Raw genomic sequence first — 20632 nt, 5'->3', positions numbered from 1 at the left:
TTTCCTGCATTTGGCTACCAGTGGTCCATATAGTTAGGAGAGAAACTGATAACCCTTTTTTTTGCTGAAAAGTAATTGCAGCTTAAAGAATCCAGATGCTGCAAACTGTCTTTGACATTCAGCTGGGGAATGAAACTCTGTGTTCTAATTCATGTAGGTACCTCTGAAATAATCTCAGTACATTAAGAGTGTCTTTAAACATGGCACAGATGGGTCTCAGTAATTCACCAACAGTTTACTGTGCAGTTCTGCCTTCATTTGTTTCCATGTGCTAAGCAAAATGTGTAGAGTGTAACAGATGTACAACATGTATCTATTATCTTGTGTCTTCAATAAATACTGATAATTTGAGCAACTTTTAGTGTGTCAAATGTGCTATTTACTATTATTCCTGCAGAAATGGCACCTGGAAGAGAAACAGTTTTAATCATTTAAGTTGTTTTGTAGTATGACAGAGTTTTTAACATTGCAGATTCTGATTTTGGTTTGCAAGGGTTGCAAGTTGAGTGAATATGGGTAAATAAATATAACATTTAAATTTAGCATCTAACATGACAGTTCCCTGGAAACTTTATGCCAGTCATGTTTCTGCAGGCCAAAGTTACAGGCAGCACCTTGAATGGCAAGAAAGAGAAAATGCAGGCTGAAGAAGGCGATAAGGAGAAATGGGATTTTTTGAACTTTGCTGAGACCTGGACCCCAAATGAAAGTCTTGAAGAGCCCCAAAATGAACTTTTATTTTCACATGTAAGATTCAAACCTTATGCTTTGCTCTTTTCTTTCCTTTAAAGAAACTACACTCTTGTTCACTTACGCTTTCTATGCACTGCAGGCTTTAGTAATTAAACCTTTATTTAGAATAAACCAAACCAGGTTGGAAGAGACCTTCAAGATCATCGCGTCCAACCCATCAACCAATCCAACCCACCCAAACAGCTAACCCATGGCACCAATTAAGAAATATTCAATAAATGGGGGAAATTTTAAAATTCCATTTTAAAAATAAGGTGAATTTGGGCAGAGTGCTCTGTTGGGTATTAATGTCACCTACAGGCTTCTGATGGATGCTTATATTACACTTAGGTGACTGACCCACCCTCAGAGTCAGATAAGACCCAAGTAGTTTCTGTTTAAATTGCAGGTTCATTAGTTACCTGAATTTAATTGGTCATTATTTAAAAAGTAATGTGTAAATACCTTTCCTTGTAATAGGCATCATCAAAAAAGGTATTCTAGTCCTCTGTATTTGTTTTCTGGTAGTGCTATTTCAGAATATTCATAAGAATATAGAAGATACTTTTCAAAAACCAGAATAGGAATGTTGAATGCTCCTCCAAGTAGCTGTTTGTTCTTAAAGAAAGATATCTTTTGTTTCCTCTCCAAGACAAAAATACTGTATTAAATAGTTATATTAATGGAGAGAAATCATAATTGAGCAGCTTCTGATGCAGATTGTAAGTGCAGTTTACATATTTCTTTCCTCTTCTTCAGCTTGAAAAGGAAAGGCAGCACGACATACGGTCTTTCTTTTCCCCAAAATCCTCTACTGAGAAAAAACGCAAAATATTTTCTGATAACGAGATGTTCCATACTGATGCAAAATCTTCTGAAGTCACAAAAGAAGGGGATGCAGAGAAGAGCAATGAAAACCTGGATTCCACAAGAATAAGCAATGTGGATACAATTTGTGATGAAAGTACCTGTGAACACGAAGCTAAAAGAGCAAGAAGATTAAGTGGATCTAGTCCAGTCAACTCTAGTAAGAAAAAGACAAAGTCTTTGATGGGAAAGGAGCTGTCTTCACTGTCAGAAAAAAATAATCAAGTCTTTCCTTCTGGCTTAAATACCTCAAGTGAAAGTACAACTTCAAATAAAGTTTGGCAGTGTAGTGTTTGCACTTACAGTAACAACGAGTTGCTCCCTTACTGTGAAATGTGCAATTGCCCTCAAAGCAATAGTGGTAAGTAACGTGTGCTGCAGAGAAAAACATGCCTCTTCTATTTCAGTTATGATTAGTTTCAGAAGTCACAGAGTTTCTGAGTATATGAATAGATACAAATGCAAGCAAAGTATAAAGAATGGTGTCTTTACATGAACAGACACCCATTAAGTGGTCTGTCTTAATTTTGTTTTCTCCTAAGGATCTTTTACATGATTCTAATTAGAAACAAATGGAAACTTTAGAAAAGTGTTAATAATATTTACAATTGGTGAGAAAGAATATATGCTCAGTTTTCTTTGCAGCAAATATAGCTTTCCTGTCCTTTGACTGTCCCCCACAGCAAACTGCTATCTAAGCTGTCAGCTCATGGCTTGCACCGCAACACTGTGCTGGGTTAGGAAGTGGCTGGAGGGCCAAGCCCAGAGAGTGGTGGTGAATGGTGCCACATCCAGCTGGCAGCCAGTCACCAGTGGCGTCCCCCAGGGATCAGTGCTGGGCCCCATCCTCTTTAACATCTTTATTGATGATCTGGATGAAGGGATTGAGTCAGTCATCAGCAAATTTGCAAATGACACCAAGTTAGGAGCAGATGTTGGTCTGTTAGAGGGTAGAAGGGCTCTACAGAGGGACCTCAACGGACTGGACAGATGGGCGGAGTCCAATGGGATGTCATTCAACAAGTCCAAGTGCCGAGTGCTGCACTTTGGCCACGGCAACCCCATGCAGAGCTACAGGCTGGGGCCAGAGTGGCTGGAGAGCTGCCAAACAGAGAGGGACCTGGGGGTGCTGATTCACAGCCGCCTAAACATGAGCCAGCAGTGTGCCCAGGTGGCCAAGAGGGCCAATGGCATCCTGGCCTGCATTAGGAATAGTGTGGCCAGCAGGAGCAGGGAAGTCATTGTGCCCCTGTACTCTGCATTGGTTAGGCTGCACCTTGAGCCCTCTGTCCAGTTCTGGGCCCCTCAGTTTAAGAAGGACATCGAGACACTTGAACATGTCCAGAGAAGGGCAACAAGGCTGGTGAGAGGCCTTGAACACAAGCCCTATGAGGAGAGGCTGAGGGAGCTGGGATTGTTTAGCCTGGAGAAGAGGAGGCTCAGGGGTGACCTCATTGCCCTCTACAACTACCTGAAGGGTGGTTGTAGCCAGGAAGGGGTTGGTCTCTTCTCCCAGGCAACTAGCACCAGAACAAGGGGACACAGTCTCAAGCTGCACCAGGGGAAGCTTAGGCTCGAGGTGAGGAGAAAGTTCTTCACTGAGAGAGTCATCAGTCATTGGAATGTGCTGCCCAGTGAGGTGGTGGATTCACCATCCCTAGAGGTGTTCAAGTGGGGATTGTACATGGCACTTGGAGCCATGGTCTAGTCATGAGGTCTGTGGTGACAGGTTGGACTCGAAGATGCTCGAGGTCTCTTCCAGCCTTAGCGATACTGTGATACTGTGAATACAATTAAATTGAGGACTTTTTCTCTACCTGTCAAAATTAATGAGCTTTTATTAACTTGAGTATTGTGTATATGTTGTGACAGACATTACCTGGAAAATATGGCACTTCTTACTCTAATAGGTCAGAGTAGATGTCTTTTATTAAATGTATTCAAACCATATGGAAACTTAAAACATTTTTATAACTCTACCCTTGTATTTGCCATTTTAGTTTGAAAGTAAGATCTATGGGGTTTTTTTTTTTATTTATTCTTTGTGCTTGTTCAAGTAAGGACAGCTTCTGAATTTCACAAGTATAGATCAATGCCTGGAAAACTACTTTGTATGTTTATGGTATACATAATAACTGTGCTATTTATTACATATAGTTTGACATTAAGATGGGTGCATGAAATTGCATAAACTGGAAACTTTGTTCCAGGTGTGATTATTCTCCTCATTAGGAGAATTACCTTTAAAGGTAGCTCTAGTTTCCTAAGAGCTTGCACTGTTAGAAGCTAAAATACAATTTCCTTGTATTTCAGTTGCATAGTCCTGTCTCTAGATGTGTATTGATTAGTTTTCTCTCTGTATGGGTAGGATAAATAATTGGTTTTTTTGTTTCTTCCTCCATAGTTAAGAGAAGTTGTGATGCTCCCACTAGCCAGACTGAAGAAGACATGTTAGAGAACTCCAGAAGAAGTGAAAAAAGCACAGTGTGCAGTGCTGAAGATAGAAGAGATGTGGGGGAAATGGTGACCCAGCAATCTGTTGAAATCAGCAAACAGGAAACCGTTGCAATTGAAAATGAAGAAAGTGAAAAGAAGTGTGAAGGTAAAGTGGAACTTCTGTGAAAGGAAGATTATTAAATGCCTGTGGCATGAAAAAACAACTTCTAAATAAAAACATGCACATCTGAAAGACAGACAGAAGTATATACCCTAGTGCATGACTTTCTCTGTTTAGCCTGGAATCCTTATAGAATTTGATGATGGATAAAAGCCGCCTTTCCAACTGCTGAAGCAATATAGACTTTTTGGCTGACTTAAGAACTATGTCAAACTAGCTGCTATGAACCTGTCTAGTTTTATTGAAACTTAGGATGACATTTACTTGTGTTCAGGACAGCCACCAGCAAAACAGATGGTAGGAAATTCAGGAGAAACACAAAATAAAATACACAGATAGCTGAAGCAGCAAGCTGTTAAGATGTGCTTCTTATTATGTTGTTCTGTAATTAGATACATCAATAATATTATTTTTAATGTCCGAGTAGACTGAATGAAACAAACAGAAACCCATTTTTAATGTCAATGTTTTTTCTTTTTGTAGGAGTTGTAGGTAAATCAGACACATTTGAAATCTATGACGGGCTTATGTTTTGTGCAAGCAGAAATACTGATAGAATTCACCTCTACACCAAGGTAAACCTGAAATGGACATGTTTAATATCATCAGGGTGATATCAGTCATGTTTATTATTATGTGTTCCTGCCCATGGCAAATGGTTTGGAACAAGGTGATTCTTAAGGTCCCTTCCAGCCCAAACCATTCTTTGATTCTATGATTGATTGTTTTAAAGTTACAAAGCAAAATGTTGTCCTATGAAATGGGTATGCATACTTTCATTTGTTGTTCATATGCATACTTTCTATAAAAAGATGACTGGTTGTGCATGAGCTGGAATACACAAATATTAGGTAGTTCATCATTCAAGTTCTTTTCCTAGTGGAATTAAGTAACAATTCCATAGGTATGTACATTCTAATGCTTCTATCATCTTACAAAATGGGGCTAATATATTAGATGTATGCTCAGATCATCTGTTAGAACTGTAAGTGATAGTTGATTAAGGTTCTTTCATTATTATTACAGTCTTATCACAAAATATTTGGAATAGAACATTCAAAATTAACATTAAAATGATAGTGAACCCTGACAGACTACGTAAATAGAATAATGTTCCCATATTTTCAGAAGGTTAGACATCTCAGATGGGGGGAAGTGTAGTGAACTGCATGTGTATCTTTCGTGGGTGACATTTCTTGAGTAGATGCGAGTGAGGTTGGAGGGTGCTGTGTCATGCTGAGTGCTGTTGGAGAGTAGGTTGTAGGGTTGTGTGTGTTATTTGAGAGGGCTGTTTTTGGAGGAGGGAGCAACGCATATGTATGTGTGAGGTGGGTGTGATGTTTGTGAGGGCCTGTGTGCAGGGGTGAGTGTGAGTGTTGGGGTGTTGAGGGCTGTGTGGGTAGCACGAGAGGCCTGTTGGCAGCTGCTGCAGTACCTACGGCCACACCACCCTGAGAGCGCCCGATCCCGTCTGATCTCGGAAGCTAAGCAGGGTTGGGCCCAGTTAGTACTTGGATGGGAGACTGCCTGGGAATACTGGGTGCTGTAGGCTTTTGCCTCTTTGCAAGCACCTTTGCCAGGACAGCCTGATTTTAGTCTAGGGGACCTGTGTGTTAGGTATTGTAGAGGGGCAGCATTGTGCTGACAACTGTGGCATGGTCTTGAGTTGGACTAGCTTGATGGTCCACTGGGCTGGTCGGGTAAGAACATAATGGCATTTCAGTGAGCATTATTTTGCATAACTAATTGGGTCAGCAGTATCATGAAGTGGATGTGCAGGTGTGGTGGTAGGTGATGTTGTAGGAGTAGGTGTGGGTAATGTTGTGGAGGGTCCGTTGTCATGGCTCCTTGTTGAGGCATGGGTCCTAGGGTTGTGTGTTGCTTTGAGAGGGTTGTTTTTGCATGAATGAGCAATGGGGGGGGGGGGGGGGAGGGAGTGTTCTGCTTTGTGGTGGTTGTGTGTGAGGTGGGTGTGTTGTCTGGGAGTCTGTGTGCAGAGGTGAGTGTGAGTGTTGGGGTGTTGAGGGCTGTGTGGGTAGCACGAGAGGCCTGTTGGCAGCTGCTGCAGTGCCTACGGCCACACCACCCTGAGAGCGCCCGATCCCGTCTGATCTCGGAAGCTAAGCAGGATTGGGCCCAGTTAGTACTTGGATGGGAGACTGCCTGGGAATACTGGGTGCTGTAGGCTTTTGCCTCTTTGCAGGCAATTTTGCTAGGTCAGCTTTATTTTAGTTTTGGGAGGGTGCATTCTCAGGTTTGGAGTGGCAGCTGCAGAAGGAGTGTCCTCAACCTTCTTGCTGCTGGTGGTGGATGTTGGGTGGCCCTTTGTTGGACTTATGTGGCACTCTACTGGCTGGGTTAGCAGCGTGGGAGTATCGTGTTGTTTTGTGAGAGGACTTTTGATATCTGAGGTGAGCAGGAGTGTTGTGAGTTGGATGTGCAGGTATGGTGGTGCATGATGTAAGGACAGGTGGGGGTGATATTGTGGAGAGTCCGGTATCATGGTTGAGCATGTTGTAGTATGGGTTGTAGGGTTGTGTGTGTTATTTGAGAGGGCTGTTTTTGCAGGAGGGAGCAATGCATATGTATGTGTGAGGTGGGTGTGATGTTTGTGAGGCCTTTTTGCAGGGGTGAGTGTGAGGATTGGGGTGTTGAGGGCTGTGTGGGTAGCACGAGAGGCCTGTTGGCAGCTGCTGCAGTGCCTACAGCCACACCACCCTGAGAGCGCCCGATCCCGTCTGATCTCGGAAGCTAAGCAGGGTTGGGCCCAGTTAGTACTTGGATGGGAGACTGCCTGGGAATACTGGGTGCTGCAGGCTTTTGCCGCTTTGCCAGGGCAGCTTTATTTTAGTTTTGGGTGGCTGCAGGAGCAGCAGGGTTTGGACTGGCAGCTGCAACATGGCTCATGCACTTGTTTCTGCTGGTGATGCATGTTGGGTGGCTGTCTGTTGGACTAATCTGAGAGTCCTCTGGGTGGATCAGCGTGGTGGCATTTCACTGCACGGTTTTTGGTATCTGAGGGGTGCAGGAGTGTTGTGAAGTGGATTGTGGAGGTGTGGTGGTGGGTGATGTTGTAGGGGTAGGTGTAGGAGATGCTGTGGAGGGTGCTGTGTCATGGTTGAGTGTTGTAGCGTGAATTGTAGGGTTGTGTGTGTTTGAGCAGGCTGTTTTTGCATGAGGGAGCAATGTGTGTGTGAGGGGGGGTGTGTTCTGGTGTGTGGTGACTGTGTGTGAGGTGGGTGCAATGTTTGTGAGGCCTTTGTGCAGGGGTGAGTGTGAGTGTTGGGGTGTTGAGGGCTGTGTGGGTAGCACGAGAGGCCTGTTGGCAGCTGCTGCAGTGCCTACGGCCACACCACCCTGAGAGCGCCCGATCCCGTCTGATCTCGGAAGCTAAGCAGGGTTGGGCCCAGTTAGTACTTGGATGGGAGACTGCCTGGGAATACTGGGTGCTGTAGGCTTTTGCCTCTTTGCAGGCAGCTTTGCCTGGGCAGCCTGATTTTGGTATGGGGGACCTGTGTATTAGGTATTGTAGAGGGGCAGCATTGTGCTGACAACTGTGGCATGGTCTTGAGTTGGACTAGCTTGATAGTCCACTGGGCTGGTCAACAGTGTAAGAACATAATGGCATTTCAGTGAGCATTATTTTGCATAACTAATTGGGTCAGCAGTACCATGAAGTGGATGTGCAGGTGTGGTGGTAGGTGATGTTGTAGGAGTAGGTGTGGGTAATGTTGTGGAGGGTCCGTTGTCATGGCTCATTGTTGAGGCATGGGTCCTAGGGTTGTGTGTTGCTTTGAGAGGGTTGTTTTTGCATGAATGAGCAATGTGTGTGTGTGGGGGGGGTGTTCTGCTTTGTGGTGGCTGTGTGTGAGGTGGGAGTGTTTTCTGGGAGTCTGTGTGCAGGGGTGAGTGTGAGTGTTGGGGTGTTGAGGGCTGTGTGGGTAGCACGAGAGGCCTGTTGGCAGCTGCTGCAGTGCCTACGGCCACACCACCCTGAGAGCGCCCGATCCCGTCTGATCTCGGAAGCTAAGCAGGATTGGGCCCAGTTAGTACTTGGATGGGAGACTGCCTGGGAATACTGGGTGCTGTAGGCTTTTGCCTCTTTGCAGGCAGGTTTGCTAGGTCAGCTTTATTTTAGTTTTGGGAGGTTGCATTCCCAGGTTTGGAGTGGCAGCTGCAGAAGTAGTTTCCTCAGCCTTCTTGCTGCTGGGGATGGATGTTGGGTGGCCCTTTGTTGGACTTGTGTGGCACTCTACTGGCTGGGTTGGCAGGGTGGGAGTATCGTGTTGTTTTGTGAGAGGACTTTTGATATCTGAGGTGAGCAGGAGTGTTGTGAGTTGGATGTGCAGGTATGGTGGTGCATGATGTAAGGACAGGTGGGGGTGATATTGTGGAGAGTCCGGTATCATGGTTGAGCATGTTGTAGTATGGGTTGTAGGGTTGTGTGTGTTATTTGAGAGGGCTGTTTTTGCAGGAGGGAGCAATGCATATGTATGTGTGAGGTGGGTGCGATGTTTGTGAGGCCTTTGCAGGGGTGAGTGTGAGGATTGGGGTGTTGAGGGCTGTGTGGGTAGCACGAGAGGCCTGTTGGCAGCTGCTGCAGTGCCTACGGCCACACCACCCTGAGAGCGCCCGATCCCGTCTGATCTCGGAAGCTAAGCAGGGTTGGGCCCAGTTAGTACTTGGATGGGAGACTGCCTGGGAATACTGGGTGCTGTAGGCTTTTGCCTCTTTGCAAGCAGCTTTGCCTGGGCAGCCTGATTTTAGTCTAGGGGACCTGTGTGTTAGGTATTGTAGAGGGGCAGCATTGTGCTGACAACTGTGGCATGGTCTTGAGTTGGACTAGCATGATGGTCCACTGGGCTGGTCAACAGTGTAAGAACATAATGGCATTTCAGTGAGCATTATTTTGCATAACTAATTGGGTCAGCAGTATCATGAAGTGGATGTGCAGGTGTGGTGGTAGGTGATGTTGTAGGAGTAGGTGTGGGTAATGTTGTGGAGGGTCCGTTGTCATGGCTCCTTGTTGAGGCATGGGTCCTAGGGTTGTGTGTTGCTTTGAGAGGGTTGTTTTTGCATGAATGAGCAATGTGTGTGTGTGGGGGGGAGTGTTCTGCTTTGTGGTGGTTGTGTGTGAGGTGGGAGTGTTTTCTGGGAGTCTGTGTGCAGGGGTGAGTGTGAGTGTTGGGGTGTTGAGGGCTGTGTGGGTAGCACGAGAGGCCTGTTGGCAGCTGCTGCAGTGCCTACGGCCACACCACCCTGAGAGCGCCCGATCCCGTCTGATCTCGGAAGCTAAGCAGGGTTGGGCCCAGTTAGTACTTGGATGGGAGACTGCCTGGGAATACTGGGTGCTGCAGGCTTTTGCCGCTGTGCCAGGGCAGCTTTATTTTAGTTTTGGGTGGCTGCAGGAGCAGCAGGGTTTGGACTGGCAGCTGCAACATGGCTCATGCACTTGTTTCTGCTATTGATGCATGTTGGGTGGCTGTCTGTTGGACTAATCTGAGAGTCCTCTGGGTGGATCAGCGTGGTGGCATTTCACTGCACGGTTTTTGGTATCTGAGGGGTGCAGGAGTGTTGTGAAGTGGATTGTGGAGGTGTGGTGGTGGGTGATGTTGTAGGGGTAGGTGTAGGAGATGCTGTGGAGGGTGCTGTGTCATGGTTGAGTGTTGTAGCGTGAATTGTAGGGTTGTGTGTGTTTGAGCAGGCTGTTTTTGCATGAGGGAGCAATGTGTGTGTGAGGGGGGGTGTGTTCTGGTGTGTGGTGACTGTGTGTGAGGTGGGTGCAATGTTTGTGAGGCCTTTGTGCAGGGGTGAGTGTGAGTGTTGGGGTGTTGAGGGCTGTGTGGGTAGCACGAGAGGCCTGTTGGCAGCTGCTGCAGTGCCTACGGCCACACCACCCTGAGAGCGCCCGATCCCGTCTGATCTCGGAAGCTAAGCAGGGTTGGGCCCAGTTAGTACTTGGATGGGAGACTGCTTGGGGTGCTGTAGGCTTTTGCCTTTTTGCAGGCACCTTTGCCAGGACAGCCTGATTTTGGTATGGGGGACCTGTGTATTAGGTATTGTAGAGGGGCAGCATTGTGGTGACAACAGTGGCATGGTCTTGAGTTGGACTAGCATGATGGTCCACTGGGCTGGTCAACCGGGTAAGAACATAATGGCATTTCAGTGAGCATTATTTTGCATAACTAATTGAGTCAGCAGTATTATGAAGTGGATGTGCAGGTGTGGTGGTAGGTGATGTTGTAGGAGTAGGTGTGGGTAATGTTGTGGAGGGTCCGTTGTCATGGCTCATTGTTGAGGCATGGGTCCTAGGGTTGTGTGTTGCTTTGAGAGGGTTGTTTTTGCATGAATGAGCAATGTGTGTGTGTGGGGGGGGGAGTGTTCTGCTTTGTGGTGGTTGTGTGTGAGGTGGGTGTGTTGTCTGGGATTCTGTGTGCAGGGGTGAGTGTGAGTGTTGGGGTGTTGAGGGCTGTGTGGGTAGCACGAGAGGCCTGTTGGCAGCTGCTGCAGTGCCTACGGCCACACCACCCTGAGAGCGCCCGATCCCGTCTGATCTCGGAAGCTAAGCAGGGTTGGGCCCAGTTAGTACTTGGATGGGAGACTGCCTGGGAATACTGGGTGCTGTAGGCTTTTGCCGCTTTGCCTGGGCCGCCTGATTTTAGTTTTGGGAGGTTGCATTCTCTGGTTTGGAGTGGCAGCGGCAGGCGTGTGTCCGCAGCCTTCTTGCTGGTGGTGGATGTTGGGTGGCCCTTTGTTGGACTTGTGTGGCACTCTTCTGGTGGGCTCAGCAGGGTGGGAGCGTGGTAGTTTATTGAGTGTAAAAGTCAATTACTACCTGAATAAAAGACATTATCATTAATCTGCCATTGTAATAGCAGTATGGAAACTGACAACTGTCAAATTTCCATGTCATTTTTCCAGGGAGAGTCAGGACTTTGCACTTCCTGATTTTAAGGGATAGAAATGATTACTGAGAACTTTCTTTCAAAGCTGCTAAATGAGTCAGTGTATTCAAGTGCAACTGCAAAGCATCACTAATAACTGAGGGCAAGTCCTTGAGATAATTCATTTTCAATTGGCTGATACAGCTGGCAAAACAGTGATGCACTTTGCGTGGAATTTGGGCAACTGTATATTGGTCTGGGTTGGTTTTGGCTTCCGTTAGAGTTTCATTATAGCAGATACACACAAAAGCTTTCCAATGAACACTGGGGAATTCTGCTGTGACTCATTCTTTTGAACATTTGCAGATCATCATTGAGTTCCTGGGTCATATGTACCCTCTGGGACAACTTGTTCTTTAAAGATGAAGTGGAGGAGCACTTGTTCAGACACTTAAAGAAACAAGTTAAGGATAATAAACAATGCTGTATCTACGATTCTGACTTCAAATTGTAATGAAGTGCCATTCTCAAATCTACAATCATTCATTTCCCTTGGAAATTTAATCAAGAGGGTTCTAATTTCATCTTTTTAGTTCAGACACAAACTGCCTTAAATAATCTGCAACGAAGGAAATGCAGATACATTGAAAATGTTCACCCTGTTTACTTTCAGGTATATTGCTGTCAGTCATATTTCTTCCATCTGCCCTATTATCATACATCTGTGGCTTATTGTTTGTTTCTGGGAAAATCTTACCTTGAGGGACTAAATGGAGTAGAAAGGGAGGATAATTCACTTGAAACAGGTATCTTCTTTCTAGGCTGTATTTCATTGCATCTGTAAACAAAACTGTTTGCTTGTCTAGGATGGTGAACCACTGAACCATAATTTCATTCCATTGGACATACAGCTGGATAACTGGGAGGATTTACCAGACACCTTCCAGCATAAGCGAAATCGCTCACTGGTAAGAACAAACTCTACCGGCACACTGATATAGAGGAGGCTGAGGGCAGACCTCATCACTCTCTACAGCTACCTGAAGGAAGGTTGGAGTGAGGAGGAGGTCAATCTCTTCTTGGTGGCAAGTGTGAGGACTAGGGGAAATGGTTTCAAGTTGCACTGGGGGAGGTTCAGGCTGGATGTTAGGAAATATTCTTCACTGAAAGGGTTATCAAACATTGGAATGTCAGCCCAGGGCTGTGGTGGAGTCACCATCCCTGGAGGTGTTTCAGCAGCCTGTAAACCTGTAACTTAGGGGACATGGTTTAGTGTTGACCATTCAGTGCTGGGTCAAGGGTTAGACTGGATGATCTTCGAGGTCTCTTCCAAGCAGATGTATTCTGTGTGATTCTGTGCATTTAATGGGACTTTGAGCTTTTTTAATTAATGCAGAACAATTCCAAACCTTGGGATCTAGGCACAGTTTCATCAATGCAAGCAGATCTCATAAATGTTGATGTAAATATTAATTATGCAGTCTGTTACTTGAGCAAATTATCACACCTCCTGTTAACATTTCAGTAGATGGAATCAACCAGGCATCATTTAACTTCCCATTTACAGGGTTAGTAGCTAACATTCATAAGTCAACAAAACAGCTTTTTTAAAGGTTATGAATTAAACGAGGCAGATTATGAAGAAGAATGTGCTAGACTGTATCAGAGCCACAGTTCTGAGCAGGCCTCCACTCTCACTTCTTCCTTGGGGCTTCTAACACTTTCCAAAGCAGTGCAGGGTGCAGCTTCACTGAGACATGGAGCTTCAGTTAATTCAGGAATAAAGATCACATTCATAATGAGGAGAACATTAACATTGTAAACCCAAGTACTGAAGTAAGGAAATAGAGAAGTTAAATTAGATGTGCATCATTATCTGCTTAATTCTTAACTGTCTTTTCCATTTAAAGAGCAATATAATTTGGAAAATTAGATTCTGTCATGTAGGAATGGAACTGATTCTTTTTCAGAAGGTTTTCCAGCAGGGCTGGAAATTTAATTTCTGAGACTGGTACCTGCCTGATACAACCAACAGTTCTGTGCAGCAGTTAATGAGTGTGTAACACAAGCGTTGCCAAAGGACTCCAAAGCTATTTGCTAGGCTGAAAAGACAAGTTGAGAATCCTGTGTTTGTGGGCAGGGGTGGCTCTGCTTTGTGGAATTTCTCCTCTAGATTAGAAGATCTGTATTGGTAAATGTTCCCAATAAGAATCAAGGAACTACCTTCTTCTTTCTGTTTCCATTATATCCTGCCATTTCCTTGTCTTCTTTCTTGCTGCTCCAACTCTGAGAAAGTGAGGCTCATCTGTGCACTGTTAACATTTACCATGTAAAAACACTCCAAGGAGAAAAGGAACATCGTTGCCAATCTTGAAGTATGGAAGTTTGTTCCCAGATAAAGCTGAAGTCACAATAAAGTCCATGCTGCACAATGTGTTTATTCTTCCCATAGTCCATTTTCAGCCACAGCATGACACCGGCTGCTACAGGTAGCTGCAAGTTGGTGAGGAAGAGTAGGGAAACAGAATGGGGAAAAAACCAACAAAGCCACTTGTTCAGTTGTTACAGTGTTACTCCCATTCGTTTTCTCTTGCAGAAATTATGGGATGAAATACTTTTTCTTCTCTACACATGCTGAAGCAAACAGTCATGTTATAAATTCTAAATTCCTATATGGAACAGTTTTTTCCCCCTCACTCCTCACTGTTCTGTGGTTACATTTTATTGAGGTAATCCATTAAACATACTAGTCCTGTCAGTTACAGTTTCAAAGGATTTTTTTTGTTTTGTCTCTCTAGCCTATTAAAAACCATCTTAGATTCAGTACCAGAAATTAAGTGCCTCTGAGAATCTTTATTATACTTTCAGGTTCTAAATGCAAAATAAGAAAAGTTGGTTAATATTGTGCTATGGTCTACATTCTTGTTCTGAAATACTGTTCACAGAATCACCAAGGTTGGAAGAGACTTCAGAGATCATCAGGTCCAACCTGTCACCCAGCACCTCATGACTAAACCATGGCACAACTACTGCTAAGCTACTACCACTAAACCATGTCCCTAAGCACCACATCCACACACCTTTTAAATACCTCCAGGGATGGTGACTCCACCACCTCCCTGGGCAGCCTGTTACAATGCTTGATAACCATTTTCCTAATATTCAACCTGGCACAACTTGAGACTGTTTCCTCATGTCCTGTCACTTGTCACATGTGAGAAGAGACCAACCCCCACCTCTCTCCAGCCTCCTTTGAGGTAGTTGTAGAGGGTGATGAGGTCTGCCTTCAGCCTCCTTTTCTGAAGACTAAACAACCCCATTTCCCTCAGCTGTTCCTCACTAGACTTGTGTTGAAGGCCCTTCACCAGCTTAGTTGCTCCTCTTTGGACACCCTGCAGCACCTCAATGTCCTTCTTATAGTGAGGGGCCCAAAACTGAACACATTAGGAGGCTGTACACTGCAGCTTATTAATCCAATGTTAAGCATGTTTGGTTAAAGGGGAGGAAAGAAGAAAGGTTGTAAGCCCAATTCTAAATATTGTTCAAGTAGAGGAGCAAATTTTTCTTGTTGACTAGCTGCAACAGCAGGATGGCTGTTGTAAGAAGAAAACTCCTTTGCATGTTTGCTTTTCCCATCAGTAAAGTCTTGCTTACATAAGAAATGTTTACCTGAGGCTTTATCAAGAAACCCTTCTCCCGTCACTATAACTTTGATTAGTAAAGGCTGTTTCTGGCCTTATTTTCTGTCTTCTGGATCAACACATACCAGTCTTGCAGTCAGTACCAAAGCTGTTGGAATTCTTCAGCAGCTAATAGTGTGGGGTTGCAACTGCTGTGAAAAATGACCTGAAGGGACCATCTCTGATCACAGCAGCTGTTTTCAGCCAATTTTGAATGTCTGAATGTGTAGCACTCTTTGACTATAATTAATTAGTTCTGTGTGATGCTTGTCGTGCTGCTGACAGTAACATTCTCTACCAGATACTGAGATTTGTGAAAGAATGGAGTCACCTAACAGCAATGAAGCAGAGGATTGTCAGAAAAAGTGGTCAGATGTTTTGTAGTCCTATTCATGCTGCAGAGGAGCTGTCTAAAAAGCAGTCAGTGGCCAGCAGCACAAAAAGGTATGTGGGGTTTAGTTCCTCTTCCCCTTACTAACTGCTGCAGGAAGTTTGATATATTTAACTTCCAGTGGAATGATGCTGAGACTGAAGCAGTCCTTGTGTGATTTCTTGACACAGTGACAAATGCAGGCGCCAAGCATGTCAGTAAATTTGCTGGACTGGAAGCGTCTGCTTCCCTGCGTGGCACTGTGCCGCTTTCAGCAGCAGTGCTGGCTTTGCTGTGCTGCATCGTTAAACATCTGGAACTTGCCAGAGATTTTAGAGGAAAAATCCTGACCTCAGGGACTCAATAGAAAAATGAGGTCAAACAATCTTGTTTTCGTGACCTGGAAGCAGAAATAAATCACCAGTTGCCATCAGTGGTGAAGTGCTTTATTCATAATTCACAGCCTACTCCAGTGCTGTCTGATACTCATTTTTAATTTAAACACTTCTGTTCTCTGTGGGTGACATTTCTCAAAACTATTGTTTTCCTTGCTGGGAAACTTCACTGAAATGAGACTATATCCCTGCCAGGCAACACCAGATTAAGTTTTTAATTGTTATAGACAAAGCAACTTACCTGTTTGCTGGGTAGAGCTGAATCTTGTTTCAGGAAAAGATAAATTATTTAATAAGGAAGTATGATGGTGAACTATGTTCTCCCCAACTTAGTAACTTCTCATCTGGGAAATGAGGAGAGTCTTAAGAGAATAGGTCGTACTAGTCTTGCTGCAGCCAAGGTTCTTCCCTTTGTAGTACTGACAGAGTTTTGCATTGTTCTAGGTACCTGACCAAGGGGGATGTAGCAGCAGCCTCGCTTAGCAAAGCCAGCAGCAGCGGGGGCAGCGTGCGCCTCATCTCCAAAGACAGAGAAAATGCTTCTGCTGAACAATCAGATCCTTCCACAATGTAAGTTTATTCCTGCAACAAGGTGATGAAGCTCCTCCTCCACAGATTGATCCAGCTGCAAAATTAATTCGCTGTGTTTACCTTGCTGAAATAGAGTGCCTGACACTACAGCAAGTTTCTTACCTAATAAGCTAGTGGAGTAATTCAGATTACATCTGTTGTTTGCTGACATAGCTGCTAATTAGCTGAGTCTGATTAGAACTAAACAAGGATATAGCTACACAATTCATTTAAAGAAAAAAAGAACTTTAGCTCAGGCCTGCTTGTGAAGTGAACAGCAAATTGGGGACATCATGCCACCTTGAAATATTCCATTAAGATGTTTCTTTTAATTCTATTCATGAGGGGGCTGAAATATTTTACATGTTACATGTGTAATGCCTGACAGAAACCACCATTTTCTTTTTAAATACAACATTATTTCAGCTAACCACTCCATGCACATGTGTAAATGTATGAAAATGTTCAAAAGAAGAATCTCTTCTATTGTCCAGTTCTGTTTAAATGGAAACATAAGCCAAGCGCCACAGGAATCAGTGTGACCAAGATACTATTTCAGCTAAAATCGGTATTTCAGAGCATTAAATATATCTTATGGAAATATACAGTGCATAAAAATCTACTGAACTGTGTTGCTGAATACCTCCTTTATTAACAACTGTACTTTGTTCTCTGCAAACAGGATGCTTTCAGAGAACAGAAAAGGCCCCTCAGCTCCTCCTTCAGAGCAGACTAAAGCTGAAGGCTCCTCCCCACCCAAAGGCTATCTGCAAGCCCTGGACAGCCAGGAGAAGCCCCTCTGTCTTAGCTGTCAACAGCCCACAGCAGAGCCAGGCTGCCAGGCCAGTGCCTGGGACACACGGTTCTGCTCTCACGCTTGCCAGGAGGACTTCTCCATTCGCTCCAGTCAGAGCTACCTGAGGACTAAAGTGTTTGAAACTGAACATGGAGTTTGCCAGCTTTGTAATCAAAATGCCCAGGAGCTCTATCTCAGTGTCAGAGATGCTCCCAAGAATCAGCGAAAGAAACTTCTGGAGAGTTCTTGGATGTCTCAGCTTCCGCTTGGGCAGGTACTAGTACTGATTGTTAAGCAGTAACAGCTAACCTGTTAAAAAAGTTCTTACAGGTTTAAGATTGAAGTTAACTTGGCACCCACAACAGAGTAAGAAAAAGCAAATCCCTAAAAAATTTAGAAAGAAAAGAAATCCCAATGTTTTCTAACACATTTTTCATCTCTGAAAGGTGCAGGCATCAGGATTCTGCTTCCTTAGGGGTGGATGTAAATACCACAGTTGGTTGTACTTGAAATGCACTTTGTTGATGAACTTGTGGGTTATGAAACCATTTAAGAATGGATGTAGTCTAGCAGTGCTAAGTTATTCCTACTTTGCAGCGCGTTTGCTGGGGGCTTAACAAAAGCCAGTTGGCACAGCTCCTCCAAATGCATTCCATACCACCACTATTCTTCTACAGTGTGATTGCCTCTTCACTGGCTTGAAGGCAGTGGAGCAGGGAGGCAGAATATTCCTTTGAGAAGTGCTATTTTTATTCAGAAACTAAAATGCTATTTCATTTTCTGTTGCAGTGTTGAAATTCTGCTTCAGAAGCTGTCAGTTCTAAACTGTTAAATAAATTCTGCAGGCCCCACTGAAACTTGCAAAAGAAAAAGTAATTTATTGTTACTTGTATGCAGATCAGCTCTGTTGCTTGCAGCTTTGTAAAGTAAGGTGGTGCGCTTCTGAAAGACTGAGAGTTGGTGGAGTGAGGGCTTCTTAAAGCCTGGTAACCTGACTCTCTGTTGTGGTTAAGTTACCTTCTGAAAGCTGACATTTGGCCTTCTCACCTGAGGTTTCAGAGTGCTCCATAGTACAATTCCCACTGTCTTGATCAAAACCTTACATGACAGGCACCTAGCTGGAGTCTGCTTTAAGCTATTGCACATTTTTACTTGTTTATTTGTATTTGGTTTTAATATTAGCACTTGATGATACAGTGGCATTGAAGGTGAGCTACTCTGCCACTAAAGAAACTGAACCTTCCACTTTGTCTTTCCTTGATTCACTGATGTGCTTCATGCTGCAGGCTAGGAGAAAATCTGCCAGCTGAAGTTATAGTTGTTTGCTTGTTCAGTGGGAGTAACAGAAAAATGCTAATGCTTGCTTGCCTTCTGATGACAACCATAAAGAGCTGCTCCCCTGAATTATCCTCTCATTCTAACAGAACACACATGTTCAGAAGGAGTATCTAACACTTCTAATGTCATGTCCTTTGTTTACTGCAGCTGAATGAAATAATAACAAACCCAACAGAAGGACAGTTCTGGCAGGTAGACCACATCAAGCCTGTTTATAGTGGAGGAGGACAGTGCTCCCTGGTGAACCTTCAGACTCTGTGTACAGTCTGCCACAGAGAGGTGAGTAGTGCTGTCAGACATCCTCACCCTCTCACAGAGAAGTGCTGTGGCATCTGCACCAGGGTGACATTTACCACACCACAGAAGTATATTGGGTGCAGGGACCCCTAGAATTAACATAGCCTGACCCTGAGCTTGCAACCACCCCATGCAAGTCTGGCACCATCTCACCCTGCTTGACCCCTCAGGTGAGTCTTTCTCCCATGTCCAAGGGGATGACGTGGGGGCAGGCAGCGCTTGGTGGCAGCAGATGGTAGGTAGGTCCCTCCCCAGCCCCTGTACTACCAGCCTCTCCATCCCATACAGTGAAGGTGGAAAGGGACATTAATTTATTACAACACAACAGTCTCCTCTAGGCTTGGGAAAATGTCACCTTATGATGCTACCCACAGTGAAATTAGACTGAAGTGTTACGGTGGCCAGTGCTTTTCCCCTGAGCATGCTGTTACCAAGTAACAACACTGACCCAACCTGTCTGTCTCTTCTGCAGAGAACAGCAAAGCAGGCCAAGGAAAGAAGCCAGCTGAAGAGACGTTCTTTAGCCACAAAGCACAGCTGTGATATCACCAAGTTCTTTGTGAAGATGTGAGTGCAAAATCCATTCCCTTACACTGTATCTTAGAAACCAGCACAGTTCCACCACTTTTTGTCATGCACTGACTTAAAAAAAGCACCTTTGTAGTCTGTCAGGGTGGTAGTAGAGGGAAGAAAATCAGGAATTAAAACCAAGTCATTGTTTATAACACTAATTGTCAGGTGGCCTTGGGTGAGGACATCCAAAGTACTTGATCATGGTTGTATTTTTTAGGACCCTGTGGTTTAAAGCTAAATCTCTGGAACTGCAGTGTGAGTTTAAAGCATTGCTGTTTTCCTGTGACAGCAGAGTTACAGCTGCAAGAATTCCAGGAAATTTTGTTGAAACTTTCATTAGGTTCATTATGTACTGGGCATAGTTGTGTACCAAGAAGATAGCAGAATTCAAAGTCTTTTCTTGGTTCAGATTCCAATACTGCTGTACAAGACACAGGCTTTTGTATCTATGGCAAAAATAGCAGGAGTGATTTGTCTTCTAAAATTGTCTTACACGGTTCTCATCAGCTGTGAAAGGCCTACTGTTGGCACTCGGCCTTGCTCATAGGGCTTTGGCATTTAGGAATTAATGTGTATTGAATCTGTTCTTATTTAAACCAGCTTGTATTAGAAACTTATCCATACTAAGGAACAATAAATATTACCAATGATAGTTTCTGGCAAATGTTAGTCACATTCCCCTGAACAAGGCTGCAGAGATGCTGATTATTTTGGACCATTTTACGTAGCTTTCTTCACAGTTACTTCAGCTTTCCTCAAATAAACACATTTCTGGTTTTCCTGGTGATGTTTTTAATGCTTCATCTGTTTTTCCCTCACTCTTTGAATGTTGTAATGCAGTAGTGAGGAGCATATAAAGCACACCCCTACACTACCCCCTCTTCTCAAAGTACATGACTACAGTTTCAAGTACATCTAGTTAAATTGGGCAGAAAAGCCTCCTGGGTTATCCTTACAAGAAAAATTCTTACAAGTTCTAAATATTCTTTTTCTCAGCTACTTAGCTTTCAGATAAGGCAGCGTCAGGAATCTGCCATTTTCTGCAGTGAAACTAACCGGATGATTCCAGCAGAGACAGCTTTAGGTAACAGTAACTGCTCAAGGAGTGTTACAGAATGTTTGTGTTCTCTATGTATAGTTAAAGTTTTAAAAGAGCCAAGTAGGAACTGCCTAATACCTGAGGGGTGTTTGTGTTTATAAAGCCTTTACAGGAGGGCACACTTTAATGTAAAATTTCATGAAGCCAGCACAGAGAACAAGCTTAAGTTAAATTCAAAGATTAGTTACTCAGTAATTAGCCCAGTGCAATGTCTTTTAAAGAAGCCAGACAGCAAACAGCAGCTAAATTGGGTTTTGTCTTTCTCATCCCTTTTATCAGAGAAATTTAACTGAGGTAAAACAAAAAACAGCCTCAAGAAAAAAAAATCTGAAGAAAATTAACTCTTCTTTATCCTGAAAAATGTTTCCCTACCTGATACTGCTTTATCTGAGCAAAATGCTCTAGCTCCTCACT

General features: G+C 44.1%; 1 protein-coding gene, 8 non-coding genes and 1 pseudogene across 13 annotated transcripts in view; all 10 read left to right on the top strand.

Annotated features, from left to right (window-relative positions):
- Positions 1–19898, top strand: part of ZRANB3 (zinc finger RANBP2-type containing 3) — a 61390-nt gene extending 41492 nt beyond the window's left edge. For all 5 annotated transcript variants that reach the window (XM_068139129.1, XM_068139126.1, XM_068139127.1 and 2 more), the window contains 10 exons: positions 595–747; positions 1492–1960; positions 4004–4201; positions 4700–4791; positions 11967–12068; positions 15082–15224; positions 15990–16115; positions 16798–17185; positions 18397–18528; positions 19019–19898. In XM_068139129.1, the coding sequence (XP_067995230.1) occupies positions 595–747; positions 1492–1960; positions 4004–4201; positions 4700–4791; positions 11967–12068; positions 15082–15224; positions 15990–16115; positions 16798–17185; positions 18397–18528; positions 19019–19117 (1902 nt within the window). In that variant the 3' untranslated portion in view covers positions 19118–19898. The remainder of the gene's footprint in view (positions 1–594; positions 748–1491; positions 1961–4003; positions 4202–4699; positions 4792–11966; positions 12069–15081; positions 15225–15989; positions 16116–16797; positions 17186–18396; positions 18529–19018) is intronic.
- LOC137441562 (5S ribosomal RNA) lies at positions 5650–5768 on the top strand. Its single transcript, XR_010987440.1, has one exon. It is a non-coding gene; the product is annotated as a 5S ribosomal RNA (ribosomal RNA).
- On the top strand, positions 6286–6404 carry LOC137441547 (5S ribosomal RNA). Its single transcript, XR_010987428.1, has one exon. It is a non-coding gene; the product is annotated as a 5S ribosomal RNA (ribosomal RNA).
- LOC137441548 (5S ribosomal RNA) lies at positions 6917–7035 on the top strand. The gene has a single exon (XR_010987429.1). It is a non-coding gene; the product is annotated as a 5S ribosomal RNA (ribosomal RNA).
- Positions 7556–7674, top strand: LOC137441561 (5S ribosomal RNA). The gene has a single exon (XR_010987439.1). It is a non-coding gene; the product is annotated as a 5S ribosomal RNA (ribosomal RNA).
- On the top strand, positions 8192–8310 carry LOC137441546 (5S ribosomal RNA). Its single transcript, XR_010987427.1, has one exon. It is a non-coding gene; the product is annotated as a 5S ribosomal RNA (ribosomal RNA).
- On the top strand, positions 8821–8939 carry LOC137441557 (5S ribosomal RNA). Its single transcript, XR_010987435.1, has one exon. It is a non-coding gene; the product is annotated as a 5S ribosomal RNA (ribosomal RNA).
- LOC137441563 (5S ribosomal RNA) lies at positions 9458–9576 on the top strand. The gene has a single exon (XR_010987441.1). It is a non-coding gene; the product is annotated as a 5S ribosomal RNA (ribosomal RNA).
- Positions 10097–10207, top strand: LOC137441549 (5S ribosomal RNA; annotated as a pseudogene).
- LOC137441545 (5S ribosomal RNA) lies at positions 10728–10846 on the top strand. The gene has a single exon (XR_010987426.1). It is a non-coding gene; the product is annotated as a 5S ribosomal RNA (ribosomal RNA).
- Positions 19899–20632: the final 734 nt, after the last annotated feature.

This window comes from Melanerpes formicivorus, unplaced genomic scaffold (genome assembly GCF_026170545.1).
Source record: "Melanerpes formicivorus ecotype bairdi unplaced genomic scaffold, bMelFor1.0.p_v2 SCAF_5, whole genome shotgun sequence".
NCBI lineage: Eukaryota > Metazoa > Chordata > Aves > Piciformes > Picidae > Melanerpes > Melanerpes formicivorus.
The sequence above is the reverse complement of the archived record's forward strand: the minus strand, read 5'-3'. Positions and strand labels throughout refer to the sequence as shown.